This window comes from Ovis canadensis, chromosome 1 (genome assembly GCF_042477335.2).
Source record: "Ovis canadensis isolate MfBH-ARS-UI-01 breed Bighorn chromosome 1, ARS-UI_OviCan_v2, whole genome shotgun sequence".
Taxonomy (NCBI): Eukaryota; Metazoa; Chordata; class Mammalia; order Artiodactyla; family Bovidae; genus Ovis; species Ovis canadensis.
Genome location: NC_091245.1, coordinates 241,673,470 through 241,697,036, shown reverse-complemented (window position 1 = coordinate 241,697,036; position 23,567 = coordinate 241,673,470). Strand labels below are relative to the sequence as shown.

Sequence of the window (23,567 nt, the reverse complement as noted above, 5' to 3'; positions counted from 1 at the left end):
CCCCAGGGCCCTCAGTCAGGAATGGCTGAAAGAGGCCGGCCAGCTGGCCCGCCAGACCCAATAGTGGCTGTCAAGCCCCACAGAAATCTGTGAGACCTGCCAAAGAATTCCGAGGCCTCCCGCCCAAGCCCTCTCTCCTGGTCCCCGTTGTCCTGGCAATCAGAGGCCAAGCTGAGTCAGCATTTTTGTCTGACAAGCTGCTTTCTCCTGTCCACTGAGCCCCAATTAAGTGAAGGATGGGGGTGAAAGCAGTGCTGAGTCTGCCTGAGAATAATAATGGTTTCTCAACAACACAGAGGGAGCTAAGGCTTCTCTACTTAAGATTCTTCCAGGCCCTGGGGGCTGACAGGAAGTCCTCCAGTCAGAAATCGTCTTTGAGCCAGAAAGACCCCAAGCTTCATATCTGAATGAATAAAACAATGGAATACTCTACTCAGATAAAGCCAAGAGTCTGTTTTCATCTCAAGGAATTGTTCTTTCAGAGGGACAAATAGGGACTGAGAAGCTTGTTTCTCAATTTCTGACCAGTTACTCAAATTTTCCATTTCACTGGGTAAAGCTGTAAACATGCCCTTTATGATACTGAGCAAATATTGTGTTGGTTTTTAAGCTGTAACAGCAGAATAGTCTATAGTCTTGTGGGCATGTGTGGTTCATGGTTTTTTTAAATTTATGTCCAGCCTTGCTGTAGAAAGGATTCCAGGCAACCTAAAATAGATAGGTCCAAACTCAAAGCACCACTTCCATGGCTGATACAGAATAAATAGATTACTTCTCAAAATACATTAAGAAAAGAGGTAACACACAGTAGTATAATATACTACCAGTTTTGTTTTAAACTAAATATATATATATTTTAAAAAGATACATACAAAGACTGGAAAGAAATCACCAACATCGTCACAGCTCTCTTGAGGTAAAATAATAGATGACGATTATGTTCCTTTTTGGTTTTGATTATTTTAAATATTTTCTACCTGTCTTTTCTGTGCAATAATTTTACTTCATTACTATTTTTATTTACATATAGTCATGGTCACACTACATGACGGCGAACTTCCAGATGTTCAAGCTGGTTTTAGGAAAGGCAGAGGAACCAGAGATCAAATTGCCAACATCCGCTGGATCCTGGAAAAAGCAAGAGAGTTCCAGAAAAACATCTTTTTCTGCTTTATTGACTATGCCAAAGCCTTTCACTGTGTGGATCACAATAAGCTGTGGAAAATTCTGAAACAGATGGGAATACCAGACCACCTGACTTGCCTCTTGAGAAACCTATATGCAGGTCAGGAAGCAACAGTTAGAACTGGACATGGAACAACAGACTGGTTCCAAATAGGAAAAGGAGTACGTCAAGACTGCATATTGTCACCCTGCTTATTTAACTTATATGCAGAGTACATCATGAGAAACGCTGGGCTGGAAGAAGCACAAGCTGGAATCAAGACTGCCAAGAGAAATATCAATAACCTCAGATATGCAGATGACACCACCCTTATGGCAGAAAGTGAAGAGGAATTAAAAAGCCTCTTGATGAAAGTGAAAGAGGAGAGTGAAAAAGTTGGCTGAAAGCTCAACATTCAGAAAACGAAGATCATGGCATCTGGTCCCATCACTTCATGGGAAATAGATGGGGAAACAGTGGAAACAGTGTCAGACTTTATTTTGGGGGGCTCCAAAATCACTGCAGATGATGACTGCAGCCATGAAATTAAAAGACACTTACTCCTTGGAAGAAAAGTTATGACCAACCTAGATAGCATATTGAAAAGCAGAGACATTACTTTGCCAACAAAGGTCTGTCTAGTCAAGGCTATGGTTATTCCAGTGGTCATGTACGGATGTGAGAGTTGGATTGTGAAGAAAGCCGAGTGCTGAAGAATTGATGTTTTTGAACTGTGATGTTGGAGAAGACTCCTGAGAGTCCCTTGGACTGCAAGGAGATCCAACCAGTCCATTCTAAGGGAGATCAGCCCTGGAATTTCTTTGGAAGGAATGATGCTAAAGCTGAAACTCCAGTACTTTGGCCACCTCATGAGAAGAGTTGACTCACTGGAAAAGCCTCTGATGCTGGGAGGGATTGGGGGCAAGAGGAAAAGGGGATGACAGAGGATGAGATGGCTGCATGGCATCACCGACTTGATGGACGTGAGTTTGAGTAAACTCGGGGAGTTGGTGATGGACAGGGAGGCCTGGCGTGCTGCGACTCATGGGGTCGCAAAGAGTCAGACACGACTGAGCGACTGAAATGAACTGAACTGAACTGACTGATGGTCACACTTTGTGAAATTGTACGGTTCTGAGTTTTGACAAGTACCTAATACAGCTGTGAAACAGCTACCCCAACTAAGACAGAGAACTGTGTTCTCACTCCCCAAATCCCCGAGTGCCTCTCCTTTGCAGGGAGCCCCTCCTTCACCCCTAGCTCTGACACTCTTCTGCTGTCTCTATAGCTCTGCCTTTCCCAGAATGTCATATAAATGGAATCATACATTATAAGGTCTTCTTCTTTTCCCCTTCTTACAGTTTTCCCACCTCCAGAGCACAGCACCCTCAGCAGAGTGGTTTTCCAGAAGCTGAGATCTGCCCTGGGGTTGAAGGTCAGGGAGAAAAGGTAACGAGACAGAACCACTTGGGTTTGTTTGTTTTGGCTGCGTGGCATGTGGGATCCTACTTCCCTGACCAGGGACAGAACTTGTACCCCCTGCCTTGGAAGCGCAGCATCTTCACCACTGGACCACCAGGAAAATCTCTGAAGTCTGTTGAGTCTGGATTGTTTTCAATTAGCAAAATGCTTTCTCTTATGTCAGTCAGACAAAAACAACAAAAACAACTACTACTAGTTATAATTTAATGAAAAGATAGCAAGAAGCACATTGTCCAGCTGAGATTTTTTTGTTTTGTTTTTGGTCATGTGGCTTGTGGGATCTTAGTTCCCAGGCCAGGGATTGAAGCTGGGACCTCAGCAGTGAGAACTCAGAATCCTAACCACTGGACCACCAGGGAATTCCTGAGAATTGCTTTCTTTTCCAGGGTTGCTATTACTTTGATGAACCTGAAACCGCTTCACCAGCAAAAAATAAAACTCTCATTATCACGGACAATGGAGAATGTCTTTCACGAAAAGTCATTCTCCATAAGGTCTGTGAGAGACACTGAAAGCAGAGAAAGTTTCCTAATAAGGCCACGTTCTGCAGACCTGGCTGGGATCCCTTTGGGCCTGTTGGCACCCCTGCCCTGGGAGCACCTGCCATGTTTTGAGATAATTCATCAGTTATCAGATATAAGCAATTCAACTGTGCTGCTACAGCAGCCAATGTTAATGCATAGGAATCAATTTGAACAAAACTCTCCTACTTAAAAAGATTGCTAATCAGGGGAGATACCAAACCTCACCAGCCCTTTGATCCTAATTCTGTAGTTATCCAACAACTTGCTAGCCTGTGGGGACTGAAAAGGAAGGCAAAAAGCACATTATGCTCCTTTCCCAGAACTCTGGGCTCAGGTGATCTGGTCTCTGCTCCAATCATGAAAGTCAAAGATGGCAGCCACTGGAACCCTACAAAGTAGGGAACGGTTTGAATTCATCCTTCTGGCCACCAATTCAGATTAATCATTTTGTCTCCAGTGATAAAATGTAAGTTATCTGAAGGCAGCCGTGTCTCGTTTATCTTTTTATTATTTTGCACTATGCAAATGTTGAGTGAATAAACAGACAAGACAAAAAAAGGAATCAGAAAATAATTTTCCATCCTGAAATAATGGAAGTTCACTTCAGATCTATAATCAGACTTTCCTCAAATTCATTGTGTTAATATCTTCCACGTGATTTCAGTTGGCATCAAAAGGTATACGTCAGATTGTGGAACAAGGACCAAGGAATTGTTTTCTCCGCAGACTACATGTCTAGAGGAACAATGGCAAGAAAGCAGAAAGAAGAAGAAGGAAAAATAAAACAATATTTACACAGTATATAAGGAGCTTCCAGGGGACTTTACTGGCAAAGTGAAGTGGCAGTACAGTGGTTAAGACTCTGCGCTTGAAATGCAGGTGGCATAGGTTCGATCCCTGGTCAGGGAACTAAGATCTCACATGCCAAGAAGCCACTAAGACTGTACACCACAGTAAAAGATCCTATGTGCTGCAACAAAGACCCGAAGGAGCCAAAAATAAATAAATAAATAGTTTTAAAAAAAAATACAGAGTAGTGATAATTTCCCAAGAATTAGGGAATAAATTCATTCTACTTATTAAAATGTACCAAAACCCTTTCCTACCTAGAGATGAAGGATAGGAAGGGGCTTCTCTCCCAGAAATTCTCCTGTGAGAGGAAGGTCAAGGCCTGCCTGCAGGGCAAGGGCTCTGAGAGGACAGGCTAGACAGCCAGGGCCCTCATGCAAACTGCAGGGGGACCAGGCAAATTACGAGGCTGCACAAATGGTAAAGAACCTTGTCTGCCAGTGCAGGAGACATAAGGGATGTGGGTTGGATAACTGGGTCAGGAAGATCTCCTGCAGGAGGGCATGGCAACCCACTCCAGTATTCTTGCCTGGAGAATTGCATGGACAGAGGACCCTGGCAGGCTACAGTCCACAGGATCTCACAGAGTCGGACACGACTGAAGCAACTTACCATGCAGGCGAACTACTAAGTACCCAGAGAGCAAAGGATATTCAGGCAGTTGTTGACTATGAAGAACGGGGAGTGGGACAGAAAGAACAAATGGAACTGACAATCTTCAGAGCTTTTCAGGGCCAAAGTGCCTCTACCTTCCTACCAGATGCTAGAAGGCAGCCAAACAGGTGAGCCAGGTATCACTTTTACTTCCAGTCCATTAAGTTCAAATAGTGATGCTTAAGAGCAAAGCAACAAAAGAAAGAAGTAAAAAAAACAACAACAACAAAAAAACTACACACCAAGATGATACACATAATCCACACCTGAACAATCAGACATCTTGGCAAATGCCCCAGAAAACCGTCATCACTCTAACACCATTTATTGTACGGTCTTAAATATCTTTGACCCTGAGAAGCAAGCTAATTCTGGATGGAGGAAAACTTCTTCCACTGCTTAAAAAAGTCTCTATAGACCTTTCTTCCTGTTCAGTTCAGTTCAGTCGCTCAGTCGTGTCCGACTCTTTGCGACCCCATGAATCGCAGCACGCCAGGCCTCCCTGTCCATCACCAACTCCCAGAGTTCACTCAGACTCACGTCCATCGAGTCCGTGATGCCATCCAGCCATCTCATCCTCTGTCGTCCCCTTCTCCTCCTGCCCCCAATCCCTCCCAGCATCAAAGTCTTTTCCAATGAGTCAACTCTTCACATGAGTTTGCCAAAGTATTAGAGTTTCAACTTCAGCATCATTCCTTCCAAAGAACACCCAGGGTTGATCTCCTTTAGAATGGACTGGTTGGATCTCCTTGCAGTCCAAGGGACTCACAAGAGTCTTCTCCAACACCACAGTTCAAAAGCATCAATTCTTTGGTGCTCAGCTTTCTTCACAGTCCAACTCTCACATCCATACATGACCACTGGAAAAACCATAGCCTTGACTAGACGGACCCTTGTTGCAAAGTAATGTCTCTGCTTTTGAATATGCTATCTAGGTTGGTCATAACTTTTCTTCCAAGGAGTAAGTGTCTTTTAATTTCATGGCTGCAGTCATCATCTGCAGTGATTTTGGAGCCCCCCCAAATAAAGCCTGACACTGTTTCAACTGTTTCCCCATCTATTTCCCATAAAGTGATGGGACTGGATGCCATGATCTTCATTTTCTGAATGTTGAGCTTTAAGCCAACTGTTTCACTCTCCTCTTTCACTTTCATCAAGAGGCTTTTTAGTTCCTCTTCACTTTCTGCCATAAGGCTGGTGTCATCTCCATAATAAAGATGAGAAGACATCAGGACCACCCATTCCATCTTCTCCTCCTCCATATGTGTGTGCTTGCACGTTCAAAGCTAACTATGTGAACCTCTGTGAGCAAATCTGGACAGTATTTCTCCCCGTGGTCCTGTACAGGGGAAATGACACTGTGTTGAAGCAAAATACTCTGAGTTCCACAGCCTCTAGGGATCAGCATTTAAGGAACTTGGTTGGTATTTCTGTAATACAAACCATCAATACTAACATTCTGGTTCAAAGGCACCTAAAGTTGGCATAAGGGAAACAATCTGGGGCACTTTCCTCCACCCCTTTTCAGAAATGCTTTCTGTGGGAAAGGAGGAGGTGGGGTAAGAGAAAGAGAAACAGAGCAAGACAGAAACTGAGAAGCAAGTCATTCTTTGCAGGATAGTCATAGCTTTGTGGGGGGGGGGGGGGGAACCATTAAAATCTATAAATTCTACTCTACTGCTATTTAATTTACTCTATATTATAAAATAGATATATTATTCCAAGTAGAATCATTATCCAAAGACAGAAAACCATAATACAATCATTTCCTGCTAAGAAACATGATAGTGTATATCTAAAAACAGTATAAACAACTGTTACCCTGAAATAACTACGAAAATTCAGACATAAATCCTCAGGGTAAAAAAGCATAATAATGGTCATATTACAAAGTTGTATTCCTCAAATTTAGAGGATAGTTCAACAGAACAACAAAGCACAATTTATATTCACTTCCCGCATTTTCAAAGACTGTCTAAGGAATTCTCTTAATTCATCATGGTTTTTAAACTTCACACAGTGTAACTGTTAGTCACTCAGTCGTGTCTGACTCTTTGCAACCCCATGGACTATAGCCTGTGAGGCTTCTCTGTCCATAGAATTCTCCAGGCAAGAAGACTGGAGTGGGTAGCCATTCCCTTCTCCAAGGGATCTTTCCAACCCAGGGAGTGAACCCAGGTCTCCTGCATTGCAGGCAGATTCTTTACCATCAGAGCCACAAGGGAAGCCACCTCACACAGTATAAAGTATCACACAGTACAGATACTTTGTATTTTAGAATTTATTTGATGAGAAATTCATTATTTACCTATGGCAGTGAGTGTATATTTTTGAAAGTATCAAATATAATAGTACCAAAGGGAAAAATTAGTGTTTAATATCCCCAGCCCCCTGCAAAAAAGCTTTCTGGAACAGTCAAAACTACTCATTTCCTTAAACATGGAAAGGAAGCTACCCATGTACCCTGCTTCATGTGAGTCATAAGGCAAAGTCTGAAGAATTAGAACAATAAACTGAAGCCTTCCTCCCCAAAATGCAGCCAGCAAAACTGATGAGGCCAGAAAACCTGTGCTACATTAGTTGAGCAGCACAGAAGAGAATTCTGCTCTTGCACAGACCAGGCCATTTCAGCGGGGAAAAGGCTATGGCCTCCTTCAAGGACTTTCATTTATTTTTTGAAGGGAAGCACTGAGCCTGACTCACTGAGGACACACCCTCTTTGGACGGACTGACTGCATGAATACACGAACGAGTGGAGGATGCTGCAGAGGTGGCTATTTAGAGCCCAGGCAGTTTTGCAGACCCCTCTATCAGAGTCCACAGGCAAAGCATTTTGCTTTCTCAAGCCCCCTCAATTTTCTCTTTTCTTCATGCTTCATGGCAGATCAAAGACAGCTATAGATTCACTGTCATTTCCTCCATGGAACACTCTCTGTTATCTGCTCTAATTTGGGGTGGGAAGGGGAGCGGGGATTAGAGGAGGAAGGTGCACACTGTGACGCTTTGATCAAGAGAATATGAAAGAAGTGATTCTGTGGCAGTTTCTAGAGCCAGGCCCTAATACACTGGCAGCTTTCAATTCCTATCTCTTAGAACATTCTCTTAGGGAGACCCAAGCTGCTATTGCAAATCGAATAGTTCCACTGCTCTAAGACTGCCAAGCTAGAGATACCATGGGCAAATACTTCAAGTTTTAGTCCCAACTAAGCCCAGACTTTCAGCAACCTCACCATGAGGCCACACACTTAAGTAAACTCACCTTGGACCCTCCAAGTCAACCCATCCACCAGCTGAATACCACTAAATGGCTTACTCTTTGGAAGGAAAGTTATGACCAACCTAGACAGCATATTCAAAAGCAGAGACATTACTTTGTCAACAAAGGTCTGTCTAGTCAAGGCTATGGTTTTTCCAGTAGTCATGTATGGATGTGAAGAAAGCTGACCACCAAAGAATTGATGCTTTTGAACTGTGGTGTTGGAGAAGACTCTTGAGAGTCCCTTGAACTGCAAGGAGGTCCAACCAGTCCATCCTAAAGGAGATCAGTCCTGGGTGTTCATTGGAAGGACTGATGCTAAAGCTGAAACTACAATACTTTGGCCCCCTCATGCGAAGAGCTGACTCACTGGAAAAGACCCTGACGCTGGGAGAGATTGGGGGCAGGAGGAGAAGTGGACGACAGAGGATGAGATGGCTGGATGGCATCACCGACTCGATGGACATGAGTTTGAGTAAACTCCGGGAGTTGGTGATGAACAGGGAGGCCTGGCGTGCTGCGATTCATGAGGTCGCGAAGAGTCGGACATGACTGAGCGACTGAACTGAACCAAACCGAACTGAAGTGACTTCAGTCTACACTATGTATAGAAGAAGAGGCCAGCTGAGCCCTGCCTCAACTCCTGACCACAAAATTGTGATATAATAAAAAGGCTATTTGGTGGGAAGGGGGAAGGATGGGAAGAAGGGATGGTTAGGGAGTTTGGGATGGACACGTATACCCTGCTATATTTAAAATAGGTAACCAACAAAGACCTACTGTATAGCGCAGGGAACTAGTCTCAATGTTATGTGGCAGCCTAGATAAGGGGGAGTTTAGGCGTGAATAGATATATGTGTTATGTATGGCTGAGTCCCTTTGCTGTCCATCTGAAACTCACAACGTTGTTGATCACCTATATGCCAATATACAATAAAAACTTTTAGATTTGACTCTCAAGATAGTGCAAGTAGAAAACGGAAGTTTGGAGCAGGGTTTTGGGCCTTTAATGCTTCTGGAAGTGAAGTGAAGTTGCTCAGTTCATTCTGACTCTTTGCCACCCCATGAACTGCAGCCCACCAGGCTCCTCCATCCATGGGATTTTCCAGGCAAGAGTACTGGAGTGGGTTGCCATTTCCTTCTCCAGGGGATCTTCCTGACCCAGGGATTGAACCCAGGTCTCCCGCATTGTAGCCAGACGCTTTTACCGTCTGAGCCACCAGGGAAGTCCAATGCCTCTGGAGAAAGATTTATTATACTCTGATGGCAAGTGGCTACCTACCTAGTAGCCTTGACCACGAAGCCTCCACCAGGTACCACCGAAGGCCATACCTGCCTCATGAGCTCCTCCTGGCGCATCCTAATCCTCTCTCTCTCCATCTGGATCCTCTGAAGCCGAAGCTTCTGCTGCTGCTGCTGTTGGGTGGTCAGTGCATTGGGCATACTCATGAGCCCCGCTGATGGGTTCTGAGGGGGATGGTTCTGCTGGCTCAGGGAACTGGGTGCCATCTGCTGCTGGTGTTGGTGATTCATCACTATGGAGAGAAGAACAGGGAGATGAGCGACCAGGACCACAGCACCTTATCAAAAAGAGACCATCAGAATGCTGTGGACTTTAGATTCCTGAGATTCCCTCCCAAGTACTTTGCTGCTTATCATTACTGTTTAGGTAATCATTACCTTAATTCAATTCACAGAGACTCAGATACTGGCCCCTCTCCTGACCCACCTAGTCTTAGCTCTTGTGCCCTGTTAAAAGTCTGATTTCACACCTTGCCTGTGTCTAAGGGACATTTCAATCCTTAAATAGAACATAGTGGTCATAAGCAAATTCCACAAAGGTTACCACAACATGAAAGCTAATTTCACCAGGACATCTGGGTGTGTGTGCCTGTCCTCAGTCAACCTGCATGTTTATGGCAGAGCTAAGGAGGGCATGCGATCATTGATAGTGGTGGGTGTGAAACAATATTTAGAACAGGTGGGCGAATTAACAGGTAAAACACAGCACCTAGATCAGGGGTCTACACAAAAGCAGGACCCCATTCATGCTTTGTTAAAAGAGGATGCCCCAAAGACAATATTAGTGAGAAATTACGAGTGAATGATTAGAGAACATTTAGTGAGAATTATTAGTGAGAAAGAAATTATATAAAAGATGCTAACCATGTTTGTGACTGGATAAAGGCATAGAAGTGTTTTCAACTTTTTAAGGATTTTCTATTTGTCTGTATTTACCAATATTAAAAATTTAGCATACAGTACTTCACGTTGCAAAACACTTTTAAATAGTTTAATAAATTATATTAGTGTTCCCTCCCCCCAAAAAATGCATCTTAAAAAGTGCTAGTTTTTCTCAAGACAGTTTACCTACCAAATTTGCTTAACTTCTACTGGGTAATATCCTACAATAAAGAAAACCATGTTTTCCAGTCTATTTGCTCCTAAGTCAGGGCCAAAAGCAACAATGTGTAACTTTATATACTTACTTCATTTCTGAGAAAAAAAAAAAATTGTAATTTGTGCTATATTTTATATCATTACCTTTAAAGATAAAATTATTGGCATATTTTACTTAAAGTTCAGAGTGAAAAATTTCAGATCTTCAGTTTGATACAGATATTACATGGGAACATATTATAACCAAACTTTCTTAGGTGAATTTTAAAACACACACACACACATACACACTGAAAAAAAAGTACCAGGGAACCCTCCTACACTGTTGGTGGGAATATAAATTGGTACAACCGCTATGTAGAACAGTACAGAAGTTCCTTAAAAGCTAAAAATAGAACTACCATATTATCCAACAATCCCACTCCTGGGCATATATCTGGAGAAAACCATAACTTGAAAAGATACATGAACCCCAATGTTCACTGCAGCACTATTTACAATAGCCAAGACACGGAAGCCACCTGAATGTCCATCAACAGAGGAATGGATAAACCAGATATGGTACACATATAAACGGAATATCACTCAGCCATGAAAAAGAACAAAATATATTTACAAAACAGAAACAGATTCACAGGCCTAGAAAACAAACTTATGGCTACCAAAGAGAAAACACAATGGGGGGAGGAATAAATCAGGAATTGGGGATTAACATACACACACTATATAAAATAGACAATCAACAAGGGCCTACTGTGTAGCACAGGGAATTCTACTCAGTACTACATAATGACCGACATGGGAAAAGAATCTAAAAAGGAGTGAACACATGTATATGTATAACTGAATCACTATGCTGTACACTAATACAATGTTGTAAACCAACTACACTTCCATAAAATGTTTAAAAAGAAAGGAAGAGAAAACAAAGTACCACCACTTAAGATTTTCTGTAGAACTGGCTTCCTTAAGGAAGAATTAGCTCCTTGACAGGAAGTTCCTCTGGATAGGAGTAGAGGTGGGATAAAAATCTCTTTTTTGAAATTTACCACTAACTCACTCAGCTCTTTATTGCATTCCCACCGTGTGCTGGATGCTGGGTTTGTAGCTGGATAAACAGCTCTTGTCTTCACAGGAACTAACAGGCTATTGCAAGGAACGCATGAAGAAATAAGATGGGGTTTTACGCTTGTCTGTGAAAATTAAAGTGAAAGTTCCTCAGTTGTGTCCGACTCTTGGCAACCCCAGGGACTGTAGCCAGCCAGGCCCCTCTGTCCATGGAATTCTCCAGGCCAAAATACTGGAGTGGATAGCCGTTTCCTTCTCCAGCGGATCTTCCCAACCCAGGGATCGAACTCGGGTCTCCTGCATTGCAGGTGGATTTTCAAGCATCTGAGCCACCAGGGAAGCTTGTCGGTAGAGCACTAAAATGTTAGGCTTTGTAAAGATTCCTGGAGAACATCTAGTTCAGCTTTTTATTTTGTGAAAGCCAGGGAGGCAAGGGGTGTGCTCTGCTTAGAAACAGGTACAACTGGAGCTGAAGTTGAACTCCTGATACCCTGTCCACCTGCCCTTTCAACTGTCCTTCGCCACCCTCTGTCACACCTGAGACCAAAGTCCAGGAACAATCACTGAAACTGGGGCAACCCCCCTACACACAATTTGCCTTCAATGGACCACGATGAAAGGCCACGTAAACAGCAGGCCCTTAAAACGGGCTCCTGGGCCCAAAGGTTGCTCAGGTTACAAGTAGGAAGGCCTGAAGGAGGGTTTGGACAGGCTGACAACTCTGCCTAATCACAGAGAAGTCGCTCAAGACAAGGTAAGATTCTGGAGTATTCTGCAAAAATAGTTTGGGTTTCACTTCCTGAATCAACTCCACCGCCAAGAACTCTCACCTCCTGGCACAGAAGGAAACTTGGTAAATGATGGGATGAATGAATGAAACCAGCTGGGCATTCCTTATGTTCTTAGTCCAAGAGCAGAAAAAAAGCATCGTTGTGACTGATGCCAAAATAACTGAAATAAGTAGTTCATTTCTACAGCTTGGAGCATAATTACAATCTCTATTTGAAGGCCTGGGTGGGAGGGTCACGGATTGGGCACATACTGTGTCATAGGGAAAAATTTTCTTAAAATAAAGATTCAAGTAAGACAAAGTCCAGATACTCAGAAGGGTTTAATTCATAAGACCTCTTTCAGGCCAGAAGAAGGAAGCTTAGATAGAAAAATAGTGATTATCTCCAGGTACAGTTGTTTCTGCACCTTCTGTAAAAGTATGTTCCTATTTATCTGATGTAACTACCACAGGAAAAAGAAGCCCGATTGTGTCTATAAGAGGAATGTGTAAATTAAATATTTCCAATATCACAAATCCCTAGGTTAGGAAAAAGAGGCTTGAACATGTTAAATTTTTGTTAGTAGTTCAGAGGTTTTTTGTTTTTTGTTTTTTGTTTTTTTGGCCACTCCATGTGGCATGCAGGATCTTAGTTCCCTGAGTAGAGATTGAACCCTTGCTCCCTGCAGTGGAAGTATAGTCTTACCCACTGGACTGCCAGATAAATCCCTGGAGGTTAATTTTTATAACTCAGATCCCTTGAAAAGTATTAAAACTGACTCAGGTCTGGTACTTACTGACATGCCAAGTCAACTGGATCAGAACTATCTTCCATGACTTGGGAAGCCAGCCCTGTCATTGTGTTCATCCAGACACTGGGAGTCAGGTTTTAGTGACATCTGCATTCTTATCTGGGGGGAGTTTAAGACTGGGTGGAGATCGCTTCTAAAAACCACACCTTTGCTAGCCTCTTTAAAACACCAGCCCTTACAGGGACCATCTACAGGGAGGCATGGTGGACATGCTGCTTTCTTCCATTTAATTTAGATTTGACCATTTAGACTAAACATCTCCAGTTATTAACTGTAAAGACTGGAAGAGAATAGAACTTAGCCAATAGCTTTGTCTTCAAAATAAATCACACTCACCAACAGGGAAGTCTGTATGAGAAAATTCATCGTGATACTGTCCGTAACAGTCCACCAATAAGAGATCATGATTTATTCAGAGGAAGGCTATGTAACTATTCCAAAGAATAAAGAAACTCTGTAGTTACTTCTATGAAACAATCTCTAAGAAGCAATTTTCAGAAGGGGGAAAAAAATCCAAGGAATAGGATGTATTGTAAGAGCATAGTAGTTATAATTAGAAAAATAGGGGTGGGATGGGGTGCATCTTATACATAAAACAGTAAATTTCTCAAGAAAAATACACAGCAGTAGGTGCCTCTGGAGAGGAAACTGGGTGTCAGGGCTGGGAAGAGGTTTTCCTTTTCCCCTTCTGTACTGTTTGAAGTTTTCCTGTGTGTATTACTTATGTAAAATATACAAATGCAAAAATAGAAAACAGAAAACAAAAGCATGGTCATGGAGGCATCAAATATGCCAAATATGTTCTTGGTGGAATGAAAGGAGGTAAACCCCAAATTATTTGAAAAACAACAAATAAGGCTTAAAATATGGTCAAGATCCTCAAAACTAAGAGCCTGCCTGGAGCAACTTTTCCACGTAGAGATGAGGAAGCAATACTCAGAGAAACAGTGAACAGGGGGAAGGTCATAAAATAGTCACGGCCTAGAAGCCAGGTGTCCTGACTCACTCCACGTGCCCAAGGTTTACCCTGTTGCTCTTGTAGTTGTTTCATTTCAGAGGGTTACTTACTGAACCTTTTATTAGGTTGAATCTTGTGAACTTTACCGATGGTTGAGGTTCTTTAAAACCACTGCTTTCGTAGCTACTCAGAGACAAAGAGGGGCAGAATTTCAAGACAGAGATAAACAGAGAGGAAGTCCTTGGGAGAATACAGAAGGAAAACATCTAGATTTGCAACAAACGAAATACTTCTTGGGATAATATCCCATAACACTTTACGGAAAGAATAGTTTAGTTTAAGAAATGAAAAAAAAAAAGTATAGTATCTCAAAGGCAGTGAAAGTGATAATTGATCAGTCGTGTCCAACTCTTTGCGACCCCATGGACTGTATATATCGTACCAGGGATTTTCCAGGCAAGAATACTGGAGTGGGTTGCCATTTCCTTCTCCAGGAGATCTTCCCAAACCAGGGATTGAACCCGGGTCTCCCGTATTGTAGGCTGACGCTTTACCATCTAAGCCACCAGGGAAGTCCCCTCAAATGCAGTATCTGAGGCCAAACCAGTTAAGGACAGACTACCATTTAATGCCTTAAAAATGCTAAAGACCTAGTCAGTTCTAGACTTTTGCCAGCCCCCACAGAAAGGAATAACCCAAACAGAAGTGTTCTCCATATAAGCAGGAATCATTAAAACTAAAGCAGAGACTTCTCTTTTTTTCCCTTCCAAGAGAGTCAGAATTTAAATTCAAATTCACATTTATCTTTTTCACTGTTTTCATCTCCTTTTCCCTTTTGTTTTTCCTTCTTCAATAATTGACTTTCTCTTGAGTGTTTGGCCATCAAACATAACCACGCTCCACAGACATGTAACCAGACATATTTCACTGCTATTATTCAATATAAAAGAAAACACCAAGAAAAACAAACTCCACAGCATTTGAGATAGGAACACTCTTCTGAGTCAATGACTGTGAAGTAAATGGTCAACATGGGAATGGGGTGTGCAGAGGTGCATGGGGTCTACCCATGACCCTCTGGCTAATACCCACTGGGACACTGATACACCCTCTAACTTGCTCCAGCCAACATACCACTCGGTCATGTCTACAAAGGCCCCACAAGATTCGAGGCCAGGAAGGTCCCTGGACTCCATTTTAAGCCAGCATGTCATTTGCTGTATAAGAAGTAGACAAGAAAAAGGTTAAGGCTTCACTCCTGAACTTTTTGCCTTTTGCAGCACCAGGAACTGAGAGCGACGGCTCATAGACAGAGTATTTTGGCAGCTTCCCCAAGCCAGGAGCTGCAGACTAGGAGGGAGGCCAGGGAATCAGGCTGCCCAGCGAGCCTCCTGGAATGTTTGACAAAAGTCTCTCTGGCCTCGGAAAAGTTCAGTGGCTTGGTTTTCTGTGTCCTGGGCTTGCTTTCCCCCTCCACCTTTTTTTAAAAATAGGCTGTGGCTATACACACACACACACACAAACAATGCCAAGTGAAGAAAACAAAACCATAAGGTTGGGCTCAACTACAAAACCCATCACGGGCCTGCATCAGGCTGGCTCTGAGCAGATTACGGAAAGGACAACCAGCGTGCCAATGGCTAGACGCCACACCTAAGCCCTAGAAAGACACAATCCTTCTCTGTGACGCACACGTGAATCTAGGGAGGGCAAAGAGGAATACTTGTTGTTAGTTAGGCATTTCTCCTCTTCTCCTCAGCCTCCATTCTCCTCTTGACAACAGCTCCTCAGCTGTGGTGTTTCTATGCATAGCTCTTTGAGTTGAACTTTAAAAACGCGGTTTTGGACTTCCCAGGTGATCTAGTGGCTAAGACTTTGTGCTCCCACTGCAGGGGGCCTAGGTTCCATCCCTAGTCCGGGAACTAGATCCCACAGGCTGCAAATAAAGATCCTGCGTGCTGCAACTAAGGCCCAGTGCAGCCAAATTAATTAATTAATTTTGAAAACCATACGGTTTTGTTAACATGTCAGAGGCACAATTCCATGCAATTGAGGGGGGAGGCCTGCCCAGCACTGCATGAATTCTTCCTCTCCCAGTACCCATTATCCAGCTTCTGTACTCTCTGTCAAGAATGGAGAGAGCTTCCTATGTTGCTATGATTCATTATTTTAGTAAAAATATAATGTCCATGAGTCTACACTCATATAAACAAATAATTGAATAAATAAATGAATGCCAGGAGAAGAGGCAAACAAATTTCAGATAATTTAATGTAGATGCACTGTCCTCAATGAAGGGGAGAAAACTCCCACTCCTGATGTATGGACTGTACATAGTAACCTCCTCCCAATGAGCACAGTTATCCAATGGTAGTGAGGGACAGCAACTTTACAGGGGAGGAATTTTGTACACTGGGCAGGTGATCAAGATCAACATCAACAGTGATAAGCCATGGTGATGACATGACCCTTGATAAGATGTGATGAGAATGGTACTTTATTTCTGTGGTCCTCCTCCCCAAGACCCATCATCCCAACCTGATCGGAGAAAAACATCAGACAAATTCCCATAGCGGGAAATCCTATAAAATTCCTAAGCTGTACTCAGAATTATCAAGGTCATCAAAAACAAGGAAAGTCTAAGAAACTTTCATAGCCAAGAACAGCTTAAGGAGACATGACAAGTAAAGATAAGGTGGTATACAGCTGGGGACATTAAGAAAAAAACTAAGAAAATCTGAATAAAGTATGGAAGTTAGTTAATAATAATGTATCCATATTGGTTTATTAATGATAACATCTGTTTTTATTGTATGTTAATATCATACAATGTAAGATGTTACTAACACAGGAATTCGGGTGAGAGGTATATGAGAACTCTATCATGATTTTTTCTGAAAATCTAAAACAGATATAAGAAGAACATGTGTGTGTCTGTGTATGTATGTGTGTGTATAGTAATCACATCTTCAATAAATACCAGGAACCGTGTTTGGCACTGTCTTTTCAATACTCACTATCAAATAATCTCCATAGCATATATAAAAAATGAATAGATATTATAGGGTATATTAAAAATGGATAAATATTAAAAAGAAAACATGGTCTGGGGACTTCCCTGGTGATCTAGTAGTTAAGACTCTGTGCTTCCAGGTTAGGGGGCCTCGGGTTCGATCTCTGGTCAGGGAACTAAGATCCACGTGCCGCACTGCATGGCCAAATTAAAAGAATGAAAGGAAGGCAGGAAGAAAAAATAAAGAAAGGAACGAAAGAAGAAAGAAAGAAAACATGGTCTAAGTGTGTCCCATGGGAGCAAATAGATGTTACGTTAAAAGTTTAAAAGATTATAACAGCTGCTTCCCATGTTTCATGGTCAATTAAGATTGGGAAATACTGGGCTAAACAAAGTTAAAAGAATTTATTTTATTGCAGAATTTCTCAAAGACTTTAACATACAAACAATGAGACTTTCCAAGAGAGAGTTATAAAATATAGCCCTTCTCAACCTTGTTCTCCTGAGGAGGGATACTGAAAATGCTGGTCCCCTGCATCTTAGCAGATGTCTTGGCAGTAATGAATTGCGAATTGAATTGAAAATGAATGAATATTTATTAAGCTCCTACTACGTGCTGAGCGTCTCAAAGTCAACTGAGCAGCAGTGTGGAGTGTGGAGTCACAGAAAGGGACATGCAACCTATAGATGTTGGACAAAGTGGTTCCCTGTGCCTAGAATTACCCACTGCTGTTCAAGATACAAAGTACCAACAACAACAACAACAACAAAACAAAACAAAACAAAGCACAGGGAAAGCCAGGGTTATAAGAGACTGCCAGAATAACAGCCGCTGACATTCTCCATCATCAAATATTGATTTAACAGGAAGATTTCTAAGATGGTTTAACTTGTGTATCAATTTTCATAGGCGGTAAGCACAATCCAGCTAAACGAACTTCTGTTTTTTCAAAATAAACTTTTATTTTAGTTTGGGGGTTTCCTTTTTTTTAACCAGCTTCTATGATAAAACAACATCAAGAACTCTAAAGCACCCTTCTGACAGCAACCCTTTGAAGGGCTGACTTATTATTGCGAAAATCTGGTTACAATTTCCTCAAAGTAGGTGAAAATGCAACATTTGAATACATACGTTGGGTATGATCTGGGATGTGGGGAAAATTCTTCCTCCCAGATGGAACAGGTGTTAAACTCAGTTTGATGTTTGGACTATGTTTATACGAATTGCATCGGAAACACATTCCAGAAACTTAACACCAAGAGGGCAACACGAGCTCTTCTGCAGTGTGGGCTGTTACGATTCCATTCTTTGTCCCCATCTTACAAATGATGATACAGGTCTGTCAGAGAGGGTGACCAATTGTCCTGGTTGTACTAAGGGGTTTCCTGGGACATGGGACTTTCAGGGCTAAATCTGGAAGAGTCCCAAGCAGATGCTGTGGCTGGTCACCCTACACCTGTGACTGCCCACATTCCCAGAGCTAACTCATGGCAGTAGGACCCAAGTTTCCTATTTCCATCCTAACATGTTTCCTTACAAAGAGAATCAGCACTCATAGGAGAGAACCATTTGATATTCAGAATGACAGTCAGGCTGTCCATCAAATCAGCTCTCAATGTGTCCTCCATCAGTTACGACCGGCTGTCTGTCCTTTTGCACCCATACAACTTGGTAATCAGTGCCTCTCAGGTGACACCAGCAGTCAAGAATCCACCTGCCAATGCAGGAGATGCAAGAGATGTGGGTTCGATCCCTGGGTTGGAAAGATCCCTGGAGGAGGAAATGGCAACCCAGTCCAGTATTCTTGCCTAGAGAATCCTGTGGACAGAGAAGCCTGGTGGGCAACAGTCCATAGGGTCACAAAGAGTTGGACAAGGCATCGCACACTCACACGTGATGATTGGCAGAGGGACTATTACTCCGGCACTTACTCTGCAACTTTTTAAAGAAATGAAGCACTATTATGCCATTGCACTGTATTGCTCATACATATGAGCCTTCAAGTCAGGAAATCTTTCTCTCTGGATTCTAGGTTGAGCCACACACAGTGAACAGAAGCACTTTTAAGAAACACTGAACTGTTCTCTTCCTGTGATTTGAACTCTCACCTTCCTGAGGGCTGGATTCATGCTCTTTATAAACAAAACCAAGTCTCCCCCTGTCCTTTAGAATCAACTCCACTGGTAAGAATATTCCTTAAAAACCCAGAACAAATTTCAATAAATTTGAAATTTATTTCAAATCTGACTTGTTGATGCACACAGAAGGCACCAAATACATTCTCCCTGAGAATGTGTATGGATTTATGGGTCAGAAATGGGTAGTAAAATATCAATTCATTTTAAAGATGATCAGCAGAGGCTTTTTTTTTTTTTTTAATTTAAAAGAAAAGAGCAAACGGGAAACCCATCCCCACTACACACACAGACACAAATCTTTCTGTTCGGGATGCATTTTAATTATTACATCCCATACTCTTTGGAAGATTTAGGGCAGGAGGATTAGGGGACGACAGAGGAGGAGATGGTTGGATGGCATCACTGACTCGATGGACATGGGTTTGGGTGGACTCGGGGAGGTGGTGATGGACAGAGAGGCCTGGCGTGCCGCAGTTCATGAGGTCGCAAAGAGTCGAACACGACTAAGCAACTGAACTGAACTGAACTGAACTGATACTCTTATAAGTGGATATTTAACGAATAATAGATTTTTCTTGCAGCTTTCTCTTTACTCCCGGAGCATAACTCCCTATTGAGGACCCAATGCATTTTGTTCTTGTTTTACCGTTAGTGTTTTACAAATCCCACCATCCTCATCATAGCTGTGGCCATGTATTTACCCCACTTTGAAGCATCACCACAGAAGTTCAGGCTGGAAGGAGCTTAGTCCATTTTGACCAAGTTCCTCAATCTTTTAGCAGCAGGATCTTTCCCCAGAGCCTGATATATGGCATGAAACAGAGACACCCCACATGTGCAGGGGTTCATTCACAGCATGCCTGCAGCCTGTGCTAGTGTCAGTGAATGCTTAAAAGGCACTCCTTTGATTCTCTTCTCTAAATTGTCTCAGTCTGGCTTTCACTCTGCTTTCCCTACAGGCGTTTCCCAACTCTTGAGTCAAAATATTAAACAAAGTTTTAAAATATGTTGGACAGACATGGCTCTTGGAGACTGGATACTAACTAAGCTTAGCTTCTGCTTGCATGCCCCAAAACCCTGGCATGGGGCCTTGGGACACAATTTAAAACCAATGATTTAAGCCAGTTCACTCATTTGAGAGATGAAGAAACTTGGAAGGTTAATTGACTCAGCACAAATCACAAGCATAGACTGTGACAAACCTAGGAAGCTCAGGCAATGTGCTGGAATGCATGGCTGGCGTCAGCTGCACTGACCACCAATCACTGCCCGGCCCTGCAGTCAAAAACTATTTACTGAGTTAAATTTGGTGACAAGGATTAAGAGGAGTTTCCTTTGCCCTATTTCACAAAAAAGTCCAAAGCAGACTAATTTAATTAACTTATTTACTTGTAAAATGATGAAATCAACATAGTCACATGTTAGGATGACACCCTGTTTGTGGGATCTGCTGTTACAGAAAATGGTATACATAGGGCTTTCTTCTTCCATCCTTAAAAAAAAGAAAAAAAAGGCCAAATCAGGTATCATTGAAGCATTATATTTCATAATACAGGAAGGGTTCAACCAGAAGAGGTGGCGCCAACAAGCAATACTAGCCCTTCTGGCCACAGAGGCTCCGGGGAAATGATGATATGCAACAGAGAGAAGCCAAAACATACAGGTGTAAATTGTATCTGACATATGCATGGACCTAGCCACACCAAGCTTCAAAAATATTTCCGCATCGAGAGTGTCTGGGTACAGCTGCGGGTCTTTTTCTCTCTGTTTCTGGGCCATACAGGGTTTAACTCGTGTGAACCGGCCAATGTCAGGTGTCCTGCAGCCCAGTCTGATGGAAAACACATGTCTACGGAGGTAGAAAGACAAACCCAGTCTCAGTCCAGCCTGAACTCAGTCACGATTCAACGAAGGGGGGTAAAAAGGCTGCAGACACGTCTCTCGCCCTTCTTGCGTCTCTCTCAGCTCCTGCCAACAATGAGTCGCTTGTTTCTCTTATTTCCCAGAAACAGTATTAGCTGTCCAACAAGGTCAGCAAAAAAAAAAAAAAAAAAAAGCAGCTTTTCACTTCAGGGTGCATTCGGTTCCAAAAATCTGTAAAGTATTAAACCAAGAAGTTGCACTATCCCAACTTCACACTGAGCTCTTTATTCCAATTCTGGGTGAGAATAATTCTAAGGACATTTCTCAGCTGGCTCAGTTGATAAGACACAAAATTCTGGGATCTATGTACATTCAGACACTCTTTCTCGACTTCAAACCTTAACATCACTTCCAGGTGCCCCCAGAATCAGACAGGTGGATCTTAGATTCTCCAGATGCCCCCGGCTCAGTCTAACTGGTTTTAGACTTGTAACCCAACCTACATTTACTTCACAGGAATCCCTGAATTTTAGCAGCAGCCAACAATTTTCCTACCCGCCATCCTGTGTGTCCATCCAAACAGTAATCGAGTCAACAAACCAGGGTGCAAACATCCAGGCAACTCTATTCTCTTAGATGTAAAGATGGAAAAGCCTGTTACATGGATTTTCATGTTTTCCTAGCAAATGCATCAGGGCTTCCCTGGGGGCTCAGATGGTAAAGAGTCTGCCTACAATGCAGGAGACCAGGGCTTGATACCTGGCTCGGGAAGATCCCCTCAAGATCCCTTCAGTATGCTTGCCTGGAGAATCCAATGGACAGAAGAGCCTAGCGGGTCGTCTGATCACAATCCATAGGGTCACAAAGAGTTGGACATGACTGAGCAACTAACCACAGCACAGCACAGCAAATGCATCACCTCCAATAAACTCTCTCCTGACTAACGAAAATAAATGCATGAACAGTGAATATATATTTTACAATGAAATAATAATTTTTTAAAATAGACATTATAAAATGTATATTTTACTGGCATGTAAAGGATTTCAACACCAGTTTTCATTGTTGTAAGAGATCTAGAACAAGCTATGAAAAAAAAAATCTCATCTCTCTGACATTCATTTCTTCTGGATCCTTCAGCTATAAAGAAATCATATTTCTTCCACCTAAAGCAGCACCAGAAAGTGCTACTTGATTCCATCTGATTTCTGGGCTATTGAAAGATTTATCAAAAGTGGCCGAGCAGAAAGCACATCTATGAAGGCAGTGATTTAGGCACTTAATGACTAACTGAGGAAAAAAAAAGAGGAAACTGGGTGCTTCACCATCCCGCTTCACAAAGTTATCTTTGTGTCTTTGAATTTTATTCCATGGCCTGGCAACAGCAGCAAAACCAAAACTTTTCTTGTTTTATTATCTTCAGACAATAGGTATACTTTTATCCCAGCAGGAAATGGAAACTCTGATCCATGCATTTATTTTCATTAGTCAGGAGAGAGTTTATTGTAGCTTTTTATTGGTTAGCTTTCCTGAATGATTTTAAAACTACTCCAGGTGCAGAGTGTGGCAACCCGAACTCAGTAACAGAAAATGAATCCACAGCTGTGTTCCACTAGAAGTAGGAAGAACTTGCCAGCGTGGGCCAATCGCCCTTAATCTGTTTTCTTTTTACTATGTGCCATTCTAGTAAACATCTTTATTATTGAAAGAGCTCATACAACAGACACTCCAAGAGATAAGTCAAAGGATTTGAACAATGTATAGACGAGAACATGTATTTACTAATCAAATGTGGAAAAATTATCAGCTTCACAAGAAAGTGTAGAAATGCAAATTAAACAGTCATTCTTTAGCAATCAAATTAACAGAAACAACACAGTAATCAGGGGTATTTTGCATCACGTCATGAGTACGCAAGAAAAAAGAAACAAGAATTCAACCCGGGTAGCAGGATTAAGAAATCTGGTAAAATTATGTATCAAATTTGGAGACTTTGTGCCTATATGCATTTTAAAGACTGTACCCATAGATCTAGGACCTATAGTGACCCCCAAAAGTTAATTACCTTCGCAATGAAAATGTATCAAAATTCTAATAGTGGTCCTCGAATGGTAGGCCTATGGATGATTTTTTTTTTCTTTCTAGTGGTCTACAGTTCACTTAAATATTCACTCACCAAATACCTGCTGAGCCCCAAGCAAGTGCAAGGCCCTGTTTCTAGGTGCTAGAGACACTGGAGAACAAGACCGAAAGGTCTTGCCCTTCAGGAGATTATAGTCTAGTGGGGAGACAAATACATAGGATAACTCTAGCCATAAGGGCTTTGAATAAACAAATGCAGAACTAGTGGAGAGAAGCATTCCTTCTGTGTCTGAGGAGGTAATTTGTAAAAACATTGGACGGGGGACTTCGCAGGTGGTCCAGTGGCTAAGACTTCCCGCTCCCAATGCAGGAGACTGGTGCAGGAGGCTCCCAATACAGGAATCAATGCAGTTTGATCCCTGGTCGGGGAACTAGATCCCACAAGCCTCAATTAAGAGTTCACATGCCCCAAGCAAAGATCCCATCCGCTGCAGTTAAGACCCAGAGCAGCCAAATTAAAAAAAAAAAAAAAA

General features: G+C 42.3%; 1 protein-coding gene across 2 annotated transcripts in view; it reads right to left on the bottom strand.

Annotated features, from left to right (window-relative positions):
- Positions 1 to 23,567, bottom strand: part of WWTR1 (WW domain containing transcription regulator 1) — a 146,934-nt gene that overhangs the window by 22,943 nt on the left and 100,424 nt on the right. For both annotated transcript variants that reach the window (XM_069562805.1, XM_069562814.1), the window contains exon 4: positions 9,263 to 9,465. In XM_069562805.1, coding sequence (XP_069418906.1) covers positions 9,263 to 9,465 — 203 coding nt within the window. The remainder of the gene's footprint in view (positions 1 to 9,262; positions 9,466 to 23,567) is intronic.